Source organism: Dipodomys merriami, unplaced genomic scaffold (assembly GCF_024711535.1).
Source record: "Dipodomys merriami isolate MVZ:Mamm:240054 unplaced genomic scaffold, mDipMer1.0.p SCAF_50, whole genome shotgun sequence".
Taxonomy (NCBI): Eukaryota; Metazoa; Chordata; class Mammalia; order Rodentia; family Heteromyidae; genus Dipodomys; species Dipodomys merriami.
Genome location: NW_027206069.1, coordinates 9,323,354 through 9,345,489, shown reverse-complemented (window position 1 = coordinate 9,345,489; position 22,136 = coordinate 9,323,354). Strand labels below are relative to the sequence as shown.

General features: G+C 43.7%; 3 protein-coding genes across 12 annotated transcripts in view; 1 reads left to right on the top strand and 2 right to left on the bottom strand.

Annotated features, from left to right (window-relative positions):
• The window catches only part of LOC138810506 (ataxin-3), a 36,070-nt gene extending 25,515 nt beyond the window's left edge, over positions 1 to 10,555 (bottom strand). For 2 of the 6 annotated variants that reach the window (XM_069997710.1, XM_069997711.1), the window contains exons 1-5: positions 10,455 to 10,555; positions 3,691 to 3,855; positions 3,456 to 3,500; positions 1,730 to 1,815; positions 980 to 1,046 (exon numbers count right to left, since the gene is read on the bottom strand). In XM_069997710.1, the coding sequence (XP_069853811.1) occupies positions 980 to 1,046; positions 1,730 to 1,815; positions 3,456 to 3,500; positions 3,691 to 3,855; positions 10,455 to 10,478 (387 nt within the window). In that variant the 5' untranslated portion in view covers positions 10,479 to 10,555. Of the gene's footprint in view, positions 1 to 979; positions 1,047 to 1,729; positions 1,816 to 3,455; positions 3,501 to 3,690; positions 3,856 to 9,632; positions 9,774 to 10,454 lie in introns of all 6 variants that reach the window. The other 4 variants (XM_069997714.1, XM_069997715.1, XM_069997713.1 and 1 more) reach the window with 3 other exon arrangements.
• Positions 10,556 to 13,025: 2,470 nt separating this feature from the next.
• Positions 13,026 to 20,037, bottom strand: LOC138810507 (NADH dehydrogenase [ubiquinone] 1 beta subcomplex subunit 1). Of its 2 annotated transcripts, none has more exons than XM_069997716.1 (3): positions 19,929 to 20,037; positions 15,672 to 15,816; positions 13,026 to 13,130 (listed from the first exon to the last, which is right to left on the bottom strand). In XM_069997716.1, the coding sequence occupies exons 2-3, from the start codon at positions 15,809 to 15,811 to the stop codon at positions 13,094 to 13,096; spliced, it is 177 nt and encodes a 58-aa protein (XP_069853817.1). In that variant the 5' UTR covers positions 15,812 to 15,816; positions 19,929 to 20,037; the 3' UTR covers positions 13,026 to 13,093. The 2 variants fall into 2 exon arrangements, with proteins under 2 accessions (XP_069853817.1, XP_069853819.1); XM_069997718.1 differs by having other exon boundaries at positions 15,672 to 15,813; positions 19,929 to 20,029.
• Positions 20,038 to 20,268: 231 nt separating this feature from the next.
• LOC138810505 (cleavage and polyadenylation specificity factor subunit 2) overlaps positions 20,269 to 22,136 on the top strand; it is a 33,365-nt gene continuing 31,497 nt past the window's right edge. For 2 of the 4 annotated variants that reach the window (XM_069997708.1, XM_069997706.1), the window contains exon 1: positions 20,711 to 20,980. The gene's annotated coding sequence lies outside the window, so the exon portion shown is untranslated. Of the gene's footprint in view, positions 20,431 to 20,710; positions 20,981 to 22,136 lie in introns of those variants that run through there. The other 2 variants (XM_069997709.1, XM_069997705.1) reach the window with 2 other exon arrangements.

Here is a 22,136-nt window from a genome sequence, read left to right as displayed (position 1 = left end):
TGCAATATACCACACATATTTCAAGTATACAGTCTGAAATATTTTAACATTTGTATACACCCATGAATTTGTGAATACATTCACCACAGCCTGGAAACCTTGGTGCCCCTCTGTAGGCCTGCACTTCATTTCTCCTCATTGTCCTTATCCCTTCACAGCCTCAGTCTGCTTCCTCGTTATATAAGTTAGTTTCATTCGTTGGACTTTTAAGTAAATGGAACCATATGGCAGGCAGGACTTTGTGTCTGGCTCCATTCAATATAATTACCCTGAGACTGACCCAGGTTATTCTATGTGTCAACAATTCATTCCTTTTTATTGTACAAGCTGGTTTCCAATAACCTTCTACTGAAGATGTACAATTCTAGTAAAAAGACTTTATTCAATTACAAAAAAAAAGCTTGCTCAAGACATATTCCGTGGTTTATACTACATGTATTCCATGTAGATGTACAGCATTTTTGGAATGATGTGAGTAATCTTTTTATATAAACACAAACATAGTTGATTGTTTCCACGTATGCCTGATGAAGCTTTTGTGATGGTACTATACTAAATACACACTTGTAATTGTGATCACTGACAAAGCACACTCATCACAAAAAAAATGCACTTCAATGTGGCCATAGCTGAACTGTCTTATCAAATTTTTATTATGGCACAAGTTATAGATGGCTTCCACAAAGGTATCTGTCAGAAACCTGACATTATATCTCTCTTCTGATAATTATCTTTTAAAATAGCAAAATTCTATCTGCCCATATTGACACTGGCCTATAGACATAGCTCAGTGGTAGAGTGTGTGTTTAGCATATGAGACCCTGGATTCTATCCTCAGCACCAGAGATAAAACACATGACTGAATCCATGCCAACACACCACTGATCAGTTTCATTTTAAAGGTACTAATCCTTACATTTTAGTTTCAAGTAGAATATACAGAATGGGAAAAAAGATGAGAAAGGTGGAAAAATATTACCTGTTTTCCTAATTTTCTAACTGTAAACCAGTGTTCTTTATAATTGCATATAAATGATCTTTCATTTCTAGAAAAAAAATACACAATATTAAGTTGGAATATTATGAGTTCATATTCATTTATTGTGTCTACTAGCAAGTATTACACAAATTTTTTGATAATGGTTAAGTACCATTGATTTTTTTTTTTTAAGAGAAAAATCACACACAGCCAAGGCTCTGGAAGCTCATCTCTATAATCCTAGCTACTCAGAAAGCTGAGATCTGAGAACAGAAGTTTGAAGCCATTTCAGGTAGACAAATCCAGGAGACTCTTATCTCCAATTAACCAGCAAAAAGCTAGAAGTGGAGGCATGGCTCAAATAGTAGAGCACCAGCTGTGAGTGAAAAATCCCAGAAAGAGTGTCAGGCCCTGGCACTGAGTATAAGCCCTGGCACAACACTGTAACTGTATAAAGCTCTCTGCACAGTTTAGTGATACTGTGTCAAATGACAGCCACCCATACCACTGAGAAATCAGTTCTATGCTGCCACAAATAGTGGGAGTTAGGAAGTGTTGCCCATAGATGCTCAGAAAGCACACCGAAGAGATGAAATAGGAAAGTCAGAAAGAATGAACAGCCAACATCAAAACAAAAGCATTGAAACTTTACTTGTTCTTCATTCAGAAATTATAGCTTTAAAAAAATCAAACTTCAAAAAGAAATATAGAAAAAGGAAAAAAAAAACCAACTTAAAAAAAAAATCTTACATAGGATCAATCCTGAGCCTCTGATACTCTGGACTGTTGAACAGGATTAGTTCTAAACCCCAGACTTTCAAGGCATTGCTTATAACCTGTTAAAGAAAAAAACAAAACAAAAAAGCAACTTTTCATGAGCTATAAACAACTTTTCAATCCAAACTGAAGTATAGCCATATTAATTGTATATACAATTATACATCATGTGTGAATTGACCTAAAAAGCTATGGTTCTAAAAGTATATCTACAAAGTTAAATCACTAAATCCATAATTGACCCAAGTGTACTTGAAAGAATGCTATTTATACCAGGTTTCCAAGACTTCCCAAAAAACACAATTCCTAGATAAAACTGATTTAAAAAATCTACATGTCAACTGCAGATACCAACTATTTACAATGCCAGTAATGACATGACAAGTAAAAAACAAGTTCTCCCTGAGGATTTAAATGGAAGATTCCATCCACTTCAGAATTCTATAATTATAAGCTGTTAATCTGTAGAAGAAAAGGCAAACCCAATTATTTTAAACTGTGTAAATGACAGGGAAATTTGTAAAAATTCACTACCCTCCAGACAAGCCAATAAAGAAAGCAAAGCAAACCAGCTACAAGCACAGACAAAAAGTAAAGGAGAGGTTATGGCAAACAGAAACTTCTACCAAGAGCAACACCATACATATAGGACATGACAAGAGCTGGGTCAACTCTGGTCTCTGATCTCAAGCCAGCTGCTGTGGCCCTCACCACTGACCAACACCGTGAAGCACTGAGAGGTACTGCTGGGAATGACAAGTCTAGGAGGGGAGACAGTGTAATGTCAGCGAAGACACACAGGTACAGAAGTGAGGTCTACAAGGGAGGTACTAAAAAAAGTGTGGGTACACCCCAGACTGATAGAATCAAACATCCACACATAAAGAACATCCCAATATATAAATAACTGCCTAACATGTGAGTGACTGCCTAACATGTACAAGTTCTGTAAAAGTAAATAAATGAATAAACAACCAGCCTGGGAGCCAGTGGCTATCATCCCATGCCTATCATCTGAGCTACTTAGAAGCTGAGACCTAGACGATCACAGTTTGAAGGCAGTCCAGGCCAAACAGTTCATGAGACTCCATCTCCAATTAACTAGCAAAATGCTGAACTAGAGGTGTGGCTCAAGTGGTAGAGTATCAGCTATACGCAAGAAAGCCAAGCAAGAGCTCAAGGCTTGTCTAAGTTCAAATCTCAGTAGCAGTAGCAAAACAACAACAACAACAGAATCAAAAGGGAACTACAGGGGCTGGAGGTATGGATTAGTGGTAGCGTACATGGGATGTCTAGCATGTGTGAGGTCCTGGAGTTGATCCCTAGCACAGACACATAAAAAGCTGTATCTTATAATAAACCCTTCTGGGCTGATGTAAATGAAAAGTAATGATTTACCTGACAGATAGTAAGCTTGAAACACTGTAACGTTACTAGAATATTACTAGCAGCTTCCAGATACAAATTAAATATTCACTCTCACAAGTAATTTTTACAAGTCCTACACTAAAATGAAAATCCAACAGTCCTAATGCCCCTGCTTATCTGTATCTAAATCTAGTAAAATTGTGCACTCTGTACACAGCTTCTGGGAGGAACTCCTCAAAATCACATGCATAATAATTACAGCGACTATAAACTAAGTTTAACCAGTGCTTGGCACACAAAGAAGACTTAGTACATGCTGGTGAATACTTACTTGAATGGAGAAAAAGCCACTGTCATCCATGTTTCCAGAAGGCTGCTGTTCATTTTGATGGGTAATGGGAGACCAGGAAGGATAAAAGCTGTCATTAGTGTCTATTATTTAAAATACCATGGTGTGCATTCTCATTTACAAAGCCAAAAGTAGAGTTCTAATTAACGTCCCTCTAGGAAGAATAGCCCCCTTCTTCTAAATAGCATGAACGTTTTTTAAACAACATAATCAGTACCTGTAGAAAGGAGCGATAGTCTTCACTGGTTACTCCACCTTCTGCCATTCTTATCCTCTCTTCCTCATCCAGCTGATGGGCGATTGAAGATAACTCCACAGGGCTAAAATATTCTCCTTGCAATAGATTATTCAGGCAATGCTGAGCACAAAGGGAGCCTTCTTGCTAGTATTGCCAAAAGAAAAACATTCAAGTGTGATTTATTAAGCAGTTGTGGATGGTATCTTCTAAAATAATCGACCATTCATTTTTAAATATAGTCAAGCCAAACTGCCTGCAGAGGCAAACCTGATTACCATTTGGTACATGCATCTGTACTTGACAACATTAAACAGTTCTACTATTAGTGAATCTACAACTACTGAACTACTGTCTCTGATCAAAAATATAATGATTCATAGTAAACGGACTTCATTTACCAAATCTCATTTATTACTAGAAAGAAACAGTGCTATAAAAACCATTTAGCCTTTCTAATTTTAAGTACCTAAAATAAATTCATCTTTGGGGATTCCAGGGGAAATTATTAATGCTGAGGGGGAGTTTCAGTCCCTAGAACATTGCTTCTTTTAACAAGCTCATCTCAATTATCTGGTCTCAATGCTTGTTCCTGGGAATTTCACATTTCAAAGAGCTAATACAGATGAGAAAAATTGCATCCCATGTTACATTTGTGGCTCTAAAGCTGGGGTTCTTTCTCTTTGAACTCGGCAGATTCTGGAGAGTACAGCATACAGAACAGTCCCAAACTGACCCCAAGCTCACTCCTGTACAGCCAGCAAGAGGGACTTGCATCCAAACTCAGTTCCCCAGGGGATAGCTGGCTTCCTCCCCATGCAGGCCAGGCACCAACTTTCCACAGGCCCAGGGGCTTCTGCTGACTTTCATATACACATACAATCGGCACCTCGAATCCAAATCCAGACTGCCAGGCACTGAGCAGCTTGCCACCTTCCTCCTCCCAACTATTGCTTTCCTACACTGTAGGGAAAGAAGGGAGCATCATGGGTGGACGGGACCCCTTCCTGGAACCACAGATCCTTGGACAATAGAGGATGGGAGAATATTTCCTTCTGTTAACTCTGGCTTTTACATTCTCTCCCCAGTCAAGTCTACTTCTTCATGCAACCTGTCCACATCATGCAATTTGTTCTGCGCAATGGGAGCTAAAAGACGGTGGGCCCAAAGAGCACACCTTGCTAAATAAGTATTATTCTTCATCAATTTCCTAGAAACAAAATGCTGTTGTTGAAACAGATGTGGGGTACAGGTATGTCAATGGGATAAAAAGGTAACATTGAGCCAGGCACTGGTGGCTCACGCCTGTAATCCTAGCTACTCAGGAAGTTGAGATCTGAGGATGGCAGTTCAAAGCCAGCCTGGGCAGGAAAGTCCATGAGACTCTTTTCTCCAATTAACCACTGGAAAACTGGAAATGGTGCTGTGGCTCAAGTGGTAGAGTGCTAGCCTTGAGCTAAAGAGCTGAGGGACAGTGCCCAGACCCAGAGTTCAAGCCCCACGACCGACCAAAAAAACAAACAAACAAAAAACTCAAGAAAGTATACATCATTGCCAGGCACTGGTGGCTCATGCCTGTAATCCTAGCTACTCAGGAGGCTGAGATCTGAGGATCATGGTTCAAAGCCAGACAGGGCAGGAAATTCCATGAGACTGTTCTCTCCAATAAACCACCAGAAACCTGGAAGTGGTGCTGTGGTTCAAGTGGTAAAGCACTTGCTCTAAGCTGAAAAGCTCAGGGACAGTGCCCAGGCCCAGAGTTCAAGCCCCACGACTGACCCCCCCCCCAAAAAAAAAGTCTTTACAAAAATTCAAAAACAGGGGCTGGGAAGGTGGCTCAGTGGTAGAGTGCTTGCCTTGCATATATGAGGCCTGGGTTCGATTCCTCAGCACCACATAAGCAGAAAAAGCTGGAAGTGATGCTGTGGCTCAAGTGGTAGAGTGCTAGCCTTGAGCTGAAGAGCTGAGGGACAGTGCCCAGACCCAGAGTTCAGGCACCATGACTGGCAAAAAAAAAAAAAAAAAAAAAAAAAAGATTCAAAAACATGTAACCAGAATCAACAGCATTAGATTTTCTCTGGAGGAAGAGTTAACACCTGAAGAAGGGTGTAACAAGGCTTTCAGATGTAGCTCTTATAATAAATGTGCTATATTTAATTTTGTAATTAAAAAAAAATCAGACAATATGGTAAGCACACTGGTAGCTGATGCTTGTAATAGTAGCTACTCAGGAGGCTATCTTGGAGGACTGAGGTTCAAAAAGCCAGCCCAGGCAGAAAAGACTACGAGACTCAGTTTTCAATCAGCCAGCAAATTCTGGTCTAGAGGCCTGGCTCAAGCGGTATAGCACCAGCTGTTAGAAAACCCTTAGCAAATGGCTCAAGTGGTAGAGTGCTAGCCTTGAGCTGAAGAGCTGAGGGACAGCGCCCAGGCCCAGAGTTCAGACCCCACGACCAGACCCCCCCCCCCAAAAAAAAAAAAAAAGAAAAAAAGAAAAAAGAAAAAAAAAAAGAAAACCCTTAGCAAGAGTGTGAGGCTTTATTTAGTTCAAGCCCTGGTACCAGCACCAGAAAAAATATCAATCAATAAATCAATCAGCCAGAATTTAAGAAAAGGTTTGTGTTAAAATATAGGTATTCACACATCAAGTGCTACCTACTATGATTATCAGACTGGGTTTTCTGCAACAGTGACAATAAATTTTACTGTCCCGCTGTTAGATTAAATACCTCAGTTCGAAGCTAATGAACTATGGTCACTGTATCTAGTATCATGTCAAAATAGGAATATCCAAATATTTGAGAAAACATTCTTACTAAAGACTTAGCTTTAAATTATAGGATATAAGCCCTTGAAATTCAACCCTGTTCAATACAAATAAGACTATATTACTAGAAGAAATATGAAATTTTGCACTTTTAACATAATTTAATAAATGGCAAGAGCCAATTGTTCAGGCCAATTTAAAAATCATTTTGTCACAAGATAAAATTTTACATGAATGAAAACTGTACAATGCCCTACCTGATTATCCATTTTTCTACTTTATTCTCCCCTCTCCTGCTCTCTCTGCCCTCTTCAAGATTTCACCCAGTGAGCCATGTGCCAGTAGCTCACAGTTGTACTCCTAGTTACTGGGGAAGCTGAGATCTGAGGATCATGGTTCAAAGCCAGCCCAGGCAGGAGAATCTGTGAGACTCTTATTTCCAATTATAGCCCTCCCCCCCAACAAAGGCTAGAAGTGGAGCTGTGGCTCAAATGGAAGAGCACTAACCTTGAGCAGAAAAAGCTCAGGGACGGCTAGCTCCCAGGCCCTGAATTCAAGCCCCAGGCCCAGCACCAAAGGGGTGGAAAAAAAAAAAAAAAAAAAAAGATTTCACCCAGTTGAAGAGCAACCAGCTCTCTTCTAGTTAATGTTCAGTGGTATGAAAATTCCATTATTTCTGGCCTAGACATAATTATGTTGTACCTATCAAACAATTTCCACCTCTAACAAAACATTTTATAAAACCACAAATGGGAACTGAAACCAAATCACCACCCTGCAACTAGTTCCAATACCCCAGAGGTACACTACATATAGCAGAAACCAGGCAGATCCCTAAAGGTGTTCTCAGAAATGAGCTAGTTTGTAATAAGTCGAGTGGAACTAGAGGTCACAGTCCTTAAGTCATTTCATAACGATGGAGAAGATGCCTTGGTCTCCACCTCATACTTAAGTGCTTTCCCATGCCTCAGCTTTTTTTTCTGTTTGGTTTTGGTGCCAGGGATTGAACCCAAGTTCATGTGCATGTGTTGTACTACTGAACTATACCCCCAGCCTTCTCCCACTCTTTAATATGGGGCTAGCAAGCAGAAAAGTCTGTGTAAGGCATCAGCCATTATTTCTGGATCCCTGCCTGCCAGGTGTCTCCTACACACACACCAGCTTTCAGGTAGACCTGTTGTCTCCTTACACTGTAGAGGGAGAGTACCAGCACAGAGGTAAACTTGTCTGTCTTGGATCACATTGGCAGAAACTGGGATTCAAAGGCAGGCAGATGTTTCAAAGTCTAGCTATTACCACCTCCTCAAGTCAATTACTTGGAATTTGGCTTTTCCTAAACCCCAAGCATACTGAAGATGTCTAGAAGCTAGCAGTCACCAACAGGCATAGGATGTCCCAAAATCAATATCTAGCATTTTTAAAAAATCTTTTCATGGTACTCCTTCACAGTTCACATTACATTAAAAGCACCAGGTCCAAAGACACAGTGCACCAAGAGTAGTCAGTCATGGAAGTGGTCACAGAAACCACAGAAAGCAGGCACCAGACCAAGAATGTCAGTGCTCACAAAACTAAACAGATACTAGGCAGTTAGTATTAGGGTTTAAGTCAGGAATTAGTAAAGCCCAATCTCTGTACCAAATTCAACTTTCCCAATGGCTAAAAATGTTTCTTTTTAAAATATATTTAGACAATTGGAGGAACCCCCCCACACACATACCCAAATGAGAATGAGATAGATGTGTAAGAACTGCAAAGCCTTCAAGCACTTCTAGAAAAGTTGTTTACTATAAGCAAAGAATACCACATACAGCTTAGATGCTCAAGAAACTTATTTTTCAGGGTGCAGAGCCTCCTAAGCAGGAATCTACCACTTGAACCACACCCCCAGGATCTTCCTGTGACTATAATCCTCCTACCTGAACTACCATTCTTGGTGCCTTACGTATGCTGAAAATTGAGAGTGACTTTTTTGTGTGCTGGACCTGGGCCTGAACTCAGAGCCTGGGCACTGTCACTGAGCTTTTTTGCTAAAAGTGCTCTACCAGTTGAGCCATAGCTGCATTTCCAGATTTTTCCTTTTGGTGCTTAGTTGGAGATAAAGAGTTTCACAGACTTTTCTTGTCCAGGCTGGCTTTGAACTGTGATCTTCCTATCTCAGCCTCTTGAGTTGCAGGCTTAGAGTTATGAAGCACCATGTGAGAGTCACTTCCTTTGGTAAGTAGACTTTCATTAAGCTAGCACCTTGCTTTTTATACTTTGGTTCAGTAAGTTATCTTCTGCTGTCTAGAAGAATTACAATGAATACTGTTGAAAATACAGTGTATAAATCTCACGAAGTTGTATAGAATGTGTTCAGTTTTCCACAATGGAATGTGAGTCTATATCAAAGCCTTTGAGAATTAGAAATACACGGAGTTGGGAACAAGTGGCTCATGTTTACAATTCTAGCTATTCAGGAGGCTGAAATCTAAGTATCAAAGTTGGCCCTGGTAGACAAATCCTTGAGACCCATTTCCAAATAACCAACAAAAAGTCAAAAGTGGAAGCATGGCTCAAATGGTAGAGTGCCAGCAGTGAGCACGAAAGGCCCAGCAAGAGTGCTTCAAGTCCTATTACTGGCATATTCTCAGAAAGAAATATGATTCACTTACAGACACACATCAGGTGTGACACAAACCTGTAATCCCAACACTTAGGAGTCAGGCTGATTGCCAATTCCAGGCCACCATGGACTAGATACCTTGTCAATTAATAAATCAAATCCCAAACGTTCTGAAACACCTTCTTAAAAACACTTCATTTCTCCAGATACTGTGCTACATCCTGTAATCCCAGCTGAGACAAGAGAATCAAGAGTTTGTTGCCAGCCTGGGCTACATAGTATAACCCTATCTGACCTCCCCAACACCAAAGGAAGAAAAAAAAATCCCAGAACTTATTTAGCAATTTATTTGGATTTACATTACACATACATACTGTGCTCCTTTTGTCTTTGTGTTTTTAAATATCTTGGATAAATGCTCTTTCATAAGTACTTAACTAAACAAAAACTCTTTGTTTTGATTAAGTAATAGCCTCGTCTAAACTTTATGAAAACTATTAGGAAATCAGATACCATATGCAAAAGCCATCTTGAGGAAGATTTCACTCACACCCAAATGGCAGGATGATTGTACTTGATTCCAGACCAGTTTCTCAAGATGCCATCAACGGTGGTATCTCTGAGTGTGTGGTCAGGGAAGTCCGTAACAGGTGAGGCCGATCACAACTACACATTATTCCAGTCCATTCCTAACTACAGAAAAAGCAAAGCTGGCTTCCCGATCGCGAAAAGATGGCAATCCCCAAACCAAACACACATCTCCTCCCCCCCTCCCCGCACCCCGGATAAAAACAACGCTCAAGACGACGTCCCTGCTTTGGGGGCGCCCGGGGAAAGTTTCCCACTGCACTTCCTAGATGCCAGGCCCTAGGAGGGGCGAGCCGAGGTCTCCGCCCTCGGGAGGGACAGGAACCGGGGTGGAAGATCAGGAACCACATCCCCAAAGATCTGAGTGCGTGGGAGATTCCATGATAGAACTGAGGGGCCCAGAAAGAAAAGTTGATTCTACCCCGGGTCGGACGGGCCCCGGGGCGGAGGAGCCGGGAAGGCTCCCGGGAGGGCGACTCCAACCAAGACCGGAGGAAAGCGGGGAGGACGCGGCAGTCCCCCCGCCCCCCGCCCGCGCGAGCCCCCCGGGCGCCGCCTCCGACACGCCCCCGGGCCGACCCTCTACCTCCGGACACCAGCAGCACGGCCAAGGCTGCGAGCCGAGGCGTCGGGGAAGGTCCCCCGCCCGAGGAGGGTGGCGCCCCTCGCCCCGCAAGGACCAGATCCGGGAGCCTCGGGCCCCACCCCACGCTCCGTGGACAGCGATCGGCAGCCCACGCCCGTCACCGCGCCGCGGAAGGGCCCCCGCCGAACGCGGACACTTACTTTCTCGTGGAAGATGGACTCCATATTTATTTGTCTGGAGCCAACGGCCCCCCGTGCCGAAGCAGCCCCTCAGCTCCGCCCCCGGCCGGCCCGCCCCGCCCACGTGCTTCGCACAGGCCAATCGTGCCTGAGGAAGTGAGTCACGTGGTGCGAAGAGCGCGTGAATGCCTGGAAAGGGTTGAGGGGGGCGGGGGTGGGAAATCAATGCGGAGGCACGTGACCGTAGTGTGCGCCTCCCTTGCCTGTTACCGGGCTACGTGCGTGGTGCTGCAGTGCCACCTGCCGTCCGGAGGAGCTCTCTTCCGCCTTCCACCCAGTGCCATACATTCTTTGGTTTCCAGGGGAGTGCATGAGGATCAACCAGCTAGGTTCTATGTTCTTTTTTCCTTTCAGCTTTACTAAGTACATTTTGCTTATCTATACGTAATTAGTGTGTGTGTGTGTGTGTGTGTGTGTGTGTGTCCGTCTTGAGGCTTGAACTTGGGGCCTGGGCACTATCTCTGAGCTTTTTTGCTCAAGACCAGCCCTCCCCCACAGAAGCCATAGCTCTGCTTTCAGCTTGGTGGTGGTTAATCCCAGGTAAATCTTATGGACTTTACAGCCAGGGCCAGCTTTGAGCTGTGATCCTCAGATCTAAGCTTCCTGAGAAGCTAGGATTACAGTCATGAGCCACGGTGCCCAATTACATGCATTTAACATCTTCTTTGTCCTCCCCCACGGAAAACCCCATTAGAGGAAAAGCCATTACTGCATCCTCTCAATACCTCAAACTTGTGTTAAAATATTTAGGACTTTTTCTGCAGTAAAATTTTTTTTTTTTTACCTAAGGCTTTAGTATAAACTAGAGAATCTTGTAAATGCTACATACTAACCAATTTAATGTACCAATCATTAATGGATTCATTTTCCTATTATACATACTAGGAAATTCAGGTTCCAGTGTCAAGGCCTGATATTAAGTTGCATTGTAGGCCCAGCACAGTGGCTCACACCTGTAATCCTAATTACTCAGTAGGCTGAAATTTAAAGATAATTTGAAGTCAGCCCAGGCAGCAAAGACTGAGGCTCTTATCTCCAACAAACTACCACAAAAAGCCAGAACTGGAGCTCTGACTGAAGTGATAAAGTGCTAGTCATGAACAAAAGAAGTTCAGGGACAGCACTCAGGCCCTGAGTTAAAGCCTCAGGACTAGCACCAAAAAGAAAAAGAAAAAGTTGCATTATGAGCTGGGCACTGGTGGCTCAGGCCTGTAAGCCTCACTACTCAGGGCACTGAGCTCTGGAGGACTGCAGCTTGAATCTAACCTGGGCAGAAAAGTCAAAAAAACTCCCATCTCCAATTAACTAGCACAAAACTGTGCTGGAGGAATGGCTTAAATGATAAAGTGCCAGAAAAGTAATTGTGAGCCTGTTGAGTTGAAACCCCAGTACCGGCAGAAAGAAAAGTTGCATTGTGAAGATAAAAATCCAACACTGTTGCCAGGATGTTCTAGCCCTGAAGATGAAGCATCAGGTGGAACTAAAATGTCTGTCTTAGAAGAGGATTTGATTAAGCTCAAGGGTAGGAAACTTGTACATCTTGCACCTTGAAACCAGTATGTTTATACTGGTACTAGTAGGGCTTGAACTCAGGGCCTGGAGCTTTGGTTTGGCTTTGTCATTCAAGGCTAGTGCTCTATCCTTTGACCTACACCTCCACTTTGCCTTTTTGTTGGTTAATTGGGACTGTGATCCTCATCTCAGTGTCCTGAGTAGTTGGGATTATAAGCACTAGCCACTGGCATTGGACCTACATTGAACTGGGAAAAAAAATGAACAAGGCAGGTCTCTCCCCTTATGTGGTTCAGTCTATTGAGGACATGTGTATGGGAGGCTACACAATTTCATAAAGTGTGACCCATACACACACACACACTTACTGGCTATTTTGGAGATTGTAACCTCATAGACTTTTCTGCCTGAGCTGGCTTTGAACCTTCATCCTCCAAGACCTCAGCCTCCTGAGTAGTTGGGATTGCAGGTGTGAGCTAAATTTTTCTTGTATACAGAGGGCTTCCTTGTTATCTCTGCACTGGGGGACACACTAAAGCCACATCTAAACCACAGTAGATATTGTAACTTTTTTTCCCCTGAACAATATCTGAATAAAATAGATAAATGATTTATTAGTATGGGATCCAAAATGAAAAAGAGAAAATTAAATATTATAAATTTAACTCCTATATATTCAATCAAATAAATACTCAATAATTAAGTTTACTTGGCACTTGCCTCAATAAAATATAAAAGTGGGGCTGGGAAGGTGGCTCAGTGGTAGAGCGCTTGCCTTGCATGCATGAGGCCCTGGGTTCGATTCCTCAGCACCACATACGCAAAAAGAAAGCTGGAAGTGGCACTGTGGCTCAAGTGGTAGAGCGCTAGCCTTGAGCTAAAGAGCTGAGGGACAGTGCGCAGGCCCAGAGTTCAGGCCCCACGACCAGACCCCAAAAAATAAAATAAAATAAAATATAAAAGTATGTAAAAGATTACGTTGATAAAAAGATATACAAAGAACCACACTTCAAATTCTAATTAAGTAATAAATGGTTTTATTTCTCCCATAATTTTAGAAATGTGAACATTATGTGATTAGCCAGTCTTTACTTCCAAGTGACTTCTTCGTCAGGCCTCAATTCCCTGTGTGACAAGAAAAGAAAGGAACAAAGACTATTTTATGACCTATTAATCTAAATTTGTTGTTGTTGTTGTCGGTGGTCAGGGGGTTGGGGCTTGAACTAGGAGCCTGAGCTCTTTTGCTCAAGGCTAGAGCTCTATCACTTAGAGTCTCAGCATCACTTCCTTTTTTCTGTTGGTTAATTGGAGATAAGAGTCTCATGGACTTCCTGCTCAGGCTGATTTCAAACTATGATCCTGAAATCTCAGCTTCCTGAGTAGCAAGGATTCCAGGCATGAGCTACGGGCACCTGGCTAATCTAAATTTTTTCCAGGAGTTTTTAACTCCCATTTTCTGCATGGAGAGCAGGAAGTGTTTTCCTCCTTCCCTCCCTCATTTAACCTTGTTATACAAAAATAAATACTTGCTAAGACTTGCATCTTTTGAGACCCTTTTTTGCGAGACACCCTGAAATATTCATGTTTAGATCTCAACAACCTATGATTATGTGTGGAAAGCTGGACACCTTCATCCATTCTACAGTAACAGAAATGGTGAGGCTGAGACAGGATCTAGATCTCAGAAGGGTAACTTGCTATCTTCTGATCCTGATCATCTTCTCTGCCTAATTGTGATGGCCTGTCAACTAAATTTCCCATGTCACCTCCTAAATTAGATGGGAAAACAACTTTTTGCTTCCATTTTTCCAAGAAGGGCCAACAATCCACTTTAGCAGAAAGCAGCTACAGAAGTTGGCCACTGCTTCTGATACACCTTTGATTTATAAAAGGTACCAAAGTAATTTTGGGAGGTAGGTAATCCTTTCTCCCTGCTTTCTTTCCTTTCTCTTTCTTGTGTCAATACTAGTGAGCTCATGAACTTAGGGCCTGGGTGCTGCTGTTCCTTATCTTTTTTGCTCAAGTCCAGCACTCTCCCACTAGAGGCACAGCTGTGCTTCTGCCTTTTGAGGGAGGTTAACTAGAGGTAAGAGTCTCAACTACTTTTCTTCTATCTTGGTTAGTTTTAAACTGTGACCCTCAGATCTCAGCTTCCAGAGTAGTTAAGATCTCACAGGTGTGAGGCTGGGAAGGTGGCTCAGTGGTAGAGTGCTTACTTAGCATGCATGAAGCCCTGGGTTCAATTCCTCAGTACCACATACACAGAAAAAGCCAGAAGTGGTGCTGTAGTTCAAGTGATAGAGTGCTAGTCTTGAGCAAGTAAAGCTCAGGGACAGCACCCAGACTCTTGAGTTCCAGCCCTAGGACTGGCCAAAAAAAAAAAAAAAATCTCACAGGTGTGAGCCACAGCTATTATTTTCGATCAATATTAAAAACACCAGTTGGAATCAATAAGGAACTAACAAAACCCTTAAGCTTCCCTCTATTTAAATGCTAACTTAAGGGAGACCTAAAGGGGTTTATCTAATAATGACCTCTCTTTTGCAATGGAAAGTACTTGGTAACTCTCTGGGCAGATAGATCAGAAGCTGATCTGGGAAAAGGAAGCCCAAGCTCAAGCTCACCTCTGGTCTGTGTTTTGGGTGGGCAAAGAGAATAATAAGTAAACCCATCTGTCAACACGGAGCCATGGCCTAAGGGTTGGTTGGGGGTTGCTAGACCTCATGAGCACCTGTGTTCCCTCAGCACAGAAAGAAAGGAAACAAGTAACAGCAGCCATTTTGAGTCTTTAACTCCCATTTCCTGGGGAGCAGGAAATGTTTCTCCCCTCTTTCATTCTAAATTAAATCTTTAAAACTTAAAAAATCCAACTGGGCTCTGGTGGCTCACACCTGTAATCCTAGCTACTCAGGAGGCTAAGACTGAGGATTGAGGCTCATAATTTTAAACTTCTCACCTATTTCATTTTTTCCATATTAGAGAACAATAATTTCTAATATGTATGACAGCTGTGTCTTCTGAGTTCTTAGGTTTTCTAGACCTTTGGCCAGCTCATTTCACTTGACTCAAGAACACCTACATATTGTAATTATCCATGCTGCTTAGTCCTGTTGCCCCTTGAGTTTCTTCCAATTTAGACAGATGTACACCTCTGGGCCAACGTTTGGTCTTGTTCAACATGTTCCCATGTACAATAGGACCAGGTCCCTGGCCAGTTGCTATCACTCAATTACTCTGGATGCTAAGAACACAGCCATTCTTCCAAATGAGTAGAAGTTACCATTCACTATTACTGCCATTTCTTCTGAGTAGAAGAAATTACTATTTGCTATTATTGCCATTTCCCTGGAGTTAAGTCCTAAGGCTAGAAAAATACCCACATTATTTTTTTTTTTTGGGGGGGGGTCCGGTCATGGGGCCTGAACTCTGGGCCTGCGCACTGTCCCTCAGCTCTTCAGCTCAAGGCTAGCACTCTACCACTTGATTCCGGCTTTTTTCTTTTTGCTTATGTGGTGCTGAGGAATTGAACCCAGGGCCTCATGCATGCAAGGCAAGCGCTCTACCACTGAGCCACCTTCCCAGGCCCCCCCCCCATTATTTTTGCACATATGACATTAAGAATACTAATCAAAGCTGGCCAGTTGCTTAAAAAATGCCTGAACTAACCTTCTAAATAACATACTCTTGTTCCGGAAGGCAGTTAGCTTTTCGTCACTCTTTTTGTCTAGATAACATCCAAATAAAAATCCTGAAGGGACAAGTATATGAACCCAATGGTCGCGGACAAACTGAAGGAAATTCACCATGACTGCTGGAAGGAAAAAAAAAAAGAAAGATTATAAACTAAAATATATAATTGCCTTCAAAATTAAAAAGGAATACTCAGCCTGACAGTACAATAGTGACTATTTCACAATAGGGACACAGAAACTGGGAAGAGAAAGGGTTAAGGGGGTCTTCAAGGTACAAGAGGATAGGAAGTGGCACTGTGGCTCAAGTGGTAGACTGCTAGCCTCCAGCTGAAGAGCTGGGGGACAGCGCCCAGGCCCAGAGTTTAAGCCTCAGGACCAACAAAAAACAAACAAAACAAACAAAAAACCCTGAGGGTGCAAGAGGATAAATGGGTATGATCAATGCACACTGTAACCGTGAGAATGTCCTTACCATGTACAATTACTGCACTAGCAGTAAAAAATAACGAGGTATCTTCTGAATTGCACATAAAACAGAAAGATGGCAGAAGATATAAGAGAAAAAAGCAGAATAAGCTTCTTTCTTTATTTATTTTGTTTTGGTCTGGTCGTGGGGCCTGAACTCTGGGCCTGGGCGCTGTCCCTCAGCTCTTCAGCTCAAGGCTAGCACTCTACCACTTGAGCCTCAGCGCCACTTTCGGCTTTTTTTTTTCTCTGCTTATGTGGTGCTGAGGAATCGAACCCAGGGTCTCATGCATGCAAGGCAAGCGCTCTACCACTGAGCCACCTTCCCAGCCCTAAGCTTCTTTAAATTTGCTTGGCAACAGGATGCAGCATAAGTCTTAAAATCTACTTGATGATTAGATAGGTGTCAATGATTTACATAAAAATTACACTGAAAGCAGAGCGGTGACTAAAGTGGTACAGTGCTAGCCTTGCCAAACCAAAACCAAAGAGCACTGTACTATCCTCTCTTTATTACATTTTCTTTGATCAGTTGTGGGGCTTGAACTCAGGGACTGGATGTTATCCCTAAGCCTCTTGGTGCTCAAGGCTAGCACTAGCCACACAGTGCCACTTCCAGCTTTTTCTGTTTATGTGGTACCGAGGAGTCAAACCCAGGGTTTCATGCATGCCAAGCAAGTACTCTATCACTAAGCCACATTCCCAGCCCCAATATTTAGATCTTTAAAGTACTTTTTACTCTACTGTCCAAGTATCCAGCAAGTAAACTGGTTTCTTGCTGTCTAAACGTAAGCCAGTCGAAACACTTAATTGAGGTAACTTTAAAGCATTAAACTCTGATTTGGTAGACCATTTGTTTCTGTGTTCGTGTGACCTGAGTTCAGGTTCAGCTAAATTACAATCTTCCATTCTGCTATTTGTTCTTATTAGAGTTGGCAGATTTCTGAAGTGATGTTATACTACAACTGTTAAGACATCATTTTATACTTAGCCAAAAAGTACTTGCTGATTTGCAGCTCAAGTAGTTTTAAACAAGCCCATGGCCACCTGTGGATTATGCCATTCTGGTCAGCATCCTTGTAAGAGGGCCAGAGGCTATTGATTAGTTTGATCTGGCCTAGTCTGAGCAGAAAAGATGAGACAAGCCTTTGCTACACACATTACATAAGCAAGGACAGTAGGACTGGTAAGACAATTCTGTTCCTTTGGTCGTACTCAACCACTCTGAAGGAACATCCCTAAGTGGTAAATGACAAATCCTAGTGCTATGTCATATTACAGTTGGATAGTCTATAGTCAGTGGCTTCTGCCCTGAACATCAATTGTTCTGTATGATTTCCCGTGAGAAAAGAACCATCTACTTTATAGAGTTACCGCCTGGTGGGGTCCCATAAGATTGATGTATATATTATTATCAGTGATCTTCTTTCTTTCTTTTTTGTCAGTCGTGGGGCTTGAACTCTGGGCCTGGGCGCTGTCCCTCAGCCCTTCAGCTCAAGGCTAGCGCTCTACCACTTGAGCCACAGCACCACTTCTGGCTTTATTCTGCTTATGTGGTGCTGAGGAATTGAACCCCGGGCCTCATGCATGTGAGGCAAGCACTCTACCACTGAGCCACCTTCCCAGCCCCAGTGATCTTCTTTATATAAGGACCCGTAAGAAAGTTTTGCTTCAGAACGAGGAGCAGCTATATTTCTGAAAAAGTAAATTGAGTTTATCCTTAAGGTTTAAGGAACTGTGTACCCTTTCTTTTTCATGTGAGTGGGGTGGGGGGAGAGGGTACTGAGGACTCTTAGCACTCAACTGCATACCCAACCCCCTTGTCATGGCTCCTTCCTTGCTCCCTTCCTTCCCCTCCCCATTACTTTTTTTTTTTTTTTTTTTTTTTGGTGCTAGTCCTGGGACTTGAACTCAGGGCCTGGGTGCTGTCTCTGACCTTTGTTGCTCAAGGCTAGTACTTTACCACTTGAGCCACAGCTCTACTTTTGGCTTTTGGTGCTTAATTGAAGGTAAGTCTCACAGACTTTCTTGCCTGGGCTGGCCTTGAACTGCAATCTTCAGATCTCATAGCCTACTGAGTAGCTAGGATTACAAGTGTGAGCTATCCATGCACATCTCTTCATCTGTTTTAAGGAAAAGTTTCCCTATGTAGACAGGTTAGTCTTGAATTCTGGATCCCTTGTTTTGGCTTGTGAGTGCTAGGATTACAGGGATTTATCATTGTGTGTAGCACTTATCTTCTAATATTAAAAGAATTATTTATTTCTTGCATAGACATACTTAGTGCTGAATCTTTTGAAACAGGCTCTTGCTATTTGTCCAGGCTGTCTTTGAATTTGCCATTCTGTCTCCTTCCCCTAAGCAGCAGGTATTATAGGGATTGGCCATCTTGAAGGGCTAAACCATATCCACTCTCAGGTATGGTTGTTGCATAAGCAACTCATGAAATCCTCACAATACCACTATACATATATTTAATAACATAATGTCCCCAATGCAGGGAGCTCATTTTTTCCCCCCAAACCCAAGGGTAAAGTGACTCACATAGGATAACAGATGTAGTAAGTGGCAAAGTTGAGGTTAGTATATTGTATTCCTCAAGTAGTCTGGCTACTTGGCTCAAGCTCTTGTACTTCACTGTTTAATAAGTATGAAGGTAAACATATTAACCTCACTCTCATCTTTCAGTTTTTTTTTTTTTTGGGGGGGGTTAGTCATGGAGGCTGGGTGCTGTCCCTTCCTCAGCTCTTCAGCTCAAGCCTAGGGCTCTACCACTTGAGCACAGTGCCAACTTCTGGCTTTTTTCTGCTTATATGGTGATGAGGAATCAAACCCAGGGCCTCATGCATGTGAGGCAAGCACTCTACCACTGAGCCAACTTCCCAGCCCTAGAGTTTTTAAAAAATCTTATTTCCGTAACAATGTTCAAGAGGAAGTACTCATTACCTCACTCATGTAACTGTAACCCTCTGTATAGTATCTTTACAATAAAAAAAATCTTATTTCCCCTAATATTTTCCTCAATTTTCTTGCCCTTAGCTTCTAAAAAGAAATCAATCTAGTATTAATCTCATTTTGATAAATCGTTAAGAATTCGTGTTGGAAATGTACATAGCTACTTAAAAAGATATATATTCCATTGCTTCATTGCGCCGGCAGTACCTTTATGTATTTCTCAAAGTTTGGAAAAATAGGACTGGATACATGAAGAAATCTAACTCTTTGAGGTCGTAAGCACATGTAGGGTTCTGGAAAGCACAGGTTATGTTTTCAAAACAACAAAGCTGAATGCTTATTTTTGTGTGGCAGGGTCAGCTCCAGAAGATTTGATGTTCAGAAGAGATTGAGGATCACCAGCAGACAGATGGCCGAGCCTGGGACGAAGATCTCACATTTGTGCAGAAGCAGCCCTGCTCTGCTTCTGGCTAGGGTTAAGATCCCTGCTATTATCTCCTGTCCTGTCAAGTATGACCAGGGGGCGGCCATCGGATCACCTTGAAAGGTGCCTTCAGTCAAGCCAGGTTCAGAGCTCTCCTCCAAGCTGCCAGGAGGGACCCGCGAACCCAGTCAACCCTGGACTGGGGCCCTGGACAACCCTATTTACTTCCCTTCCTCCACGCCCACGTCCCCCCCTCCCCCTTTCTCTGGGGAGACACGGCCACCTGTCCGTCTGGTACAAGCCACCGCCGAGGGCTCTCCCTGAACCCTCCCCGCTTGCACAATCTCGACCAGCGGCCCCACCGCCATTCAGAGTCCTAAGACCTACCTGCGGCCGGGCCAGGCCCGAGTGCAGATCACGACCAGACGACCAAGGACAGCCGCTTCGGACGCCTCGATCTGCGCAGGCGGAAGTTGCGACCTCGGGAGGTGCCACTTGTCGTGTCGCCCAGGGGGGTACAGGGAAGGGGCGCCAAAAGGTACCACTTATATTTCTCCGAAGAGTTGCCTCTTCTCATCACATGGCGTTAGAAACTTCAATACTTTCTTAAGAAAACTCGAGTCCCGGATGGCGAGCCTTCCAAGCCTTCGACTTCACTTGGCTTCGCCCCCTTGTTCCCCCCTCCCCGTGAAGATGGTAGGATCCGAGTCGTCACCGGCTCAGCGGCTCCCCTCTAGGCGCAAAATGGCGGCGTCCAGTGAGCGTCGTCGGCCGGCCGTTCTTCACTGCTGCTGCTGCTGAGCGAGCACCAGCTTTTCTTCCTCTTGAACTTGGATCCGACTAGGGGTTGGGAAGGGAAAGTGAACGGCTCTGGGGGAGGCCGGGCGAGGCAAGTGAGGGCGGGAGAGAAGAGCGCGCCTCCAGATTGGGGGTGGTGGTGGCGGTGCGGCCTCGGTCCTGGGGGAGAGCCGGGCGGACGCGCGCCCCGCGGCCTCGGGCCCTGCTGGTCGGGTCCCTCCGGGCAGAAGTGCCCTGCGACCGGAAGAGCAGGGACTTCTCCGAGGGTCGGAGCCCCCTGGGTTTGTGGCGGTGCCTAGGGCGCCCTGGCCCGCTCGCTCTCCTTCCCTCCTTTGCTGCTGGCTCTGCGCCTCTTGGCGCGGGAGGAGACCGTCCCAGGCCAGCTTCGCTCGTGTCTGGCGGCGGTCCTGACCTCCAGCCACCCCACCGTCTTCTTGGGTTCCAAGGGCTACTGAGCACTGGGCACAAAATACTTTAGACCTCTTAGATGTCGTGCCACGCCTGCAGAGGCTTGTCCTCTGTGCCCAGCTCCCTGGACCCTCATTAACACTGAGATCTGCCAGCGTCTCACCCATTCCTTCTTGCTCTTGTTTTCCGTGCTCTTCAGAAAACAGGAGGTCAATCTGGCCGCCTGACACCAGGTGAACCTGAGTGATCGTTTATGCCCCTCTCCTAACTTCAGTTCCGCTACCTTCTAAACCCCCTTTACCAAGGACTGTCGTTCCTGAATGCAAGGAGAGAAACTTTTCTAATTCATTGAGCTCTGACTGTGTGTATGTTGAGGGAAAAAGAACTAGTACTGGGGCTTGAACGCTGGGCCTCAAATTCTTTTTTTGGGGGGGGGAGGGGCTTGAACTCTGGGCTTGGGCGCTGTCACTGCGCTCTTCAGCTCAGGGCCAGCCCTCTTCCACTTGAGCCACAACACTACTTCCGGTTTTCTAGTCGTTTATTGGAGATAAGAGTCTCATGGACTTTACTGCCCTGGCTGGCTTTGAACCGTGATCTTCTGATGTCCGCTTCCTGAGTAGCTAGAATTACAGGCATGAGCCATCGGCGCCCGGCTTAGGCCTCAAATGCTTATGGGCTTTTTTCACTTAAGGCTGGCGTCCTGCCACTTAAGCCACAGCTCCACTTCTGGCTTTTTGCTGGTTATTTGGAGAAAAGAGTCTCAGGGTTTTTCTGCCCCAGCTGCTTTTGAACCATGACCCTCAGATCCCAGTTTAGGATTACAGACAAGGGCCGTCAGAGTTTGCCCAGACTCTGCTTGCCCTTAGATTTTGCATTACTTTATTTTTAATTGTCCCCAAAGTGTTTGTTCATTAATTGAGAGAGCAATTAACTGTGGCATGTATTTGAGGTGAAGTAGTGTTACTCAAAATCAATCCTGCCCTGGAAGAATTTATCATATAGTGAGGGTTCACTACTTTGAACACACATTAATTTTGCAGTGAGCTTACAGTGAAAGGGTTGTTGGTAAAGAAGAAACAGGTAGGTTGTTTGTCATCAGTTATGTATGATCTTGATTTCCAACTGAAAAGTTTAGAAGTTTGGATTTCCACAAGAAGTCAGCAGCTGATTGATTACCCAGAGTGGGTGTGGGGATATTTGTTAGGATGGTCTCACTGATGGGTGTATGATGAAAAACTAGATCAGAGGAAATTTTTGTCATTCAGGTAAGCTGAGTATCCCCATGGAGTAAGACAATAAAGGATCTCAGAGAGACTTAAGTAAATGCTGGGTAGGATTCATTTGGTGGCCAGCCATTTACTGGTAAGAAGGTGACTGGTTTTCAGTCTG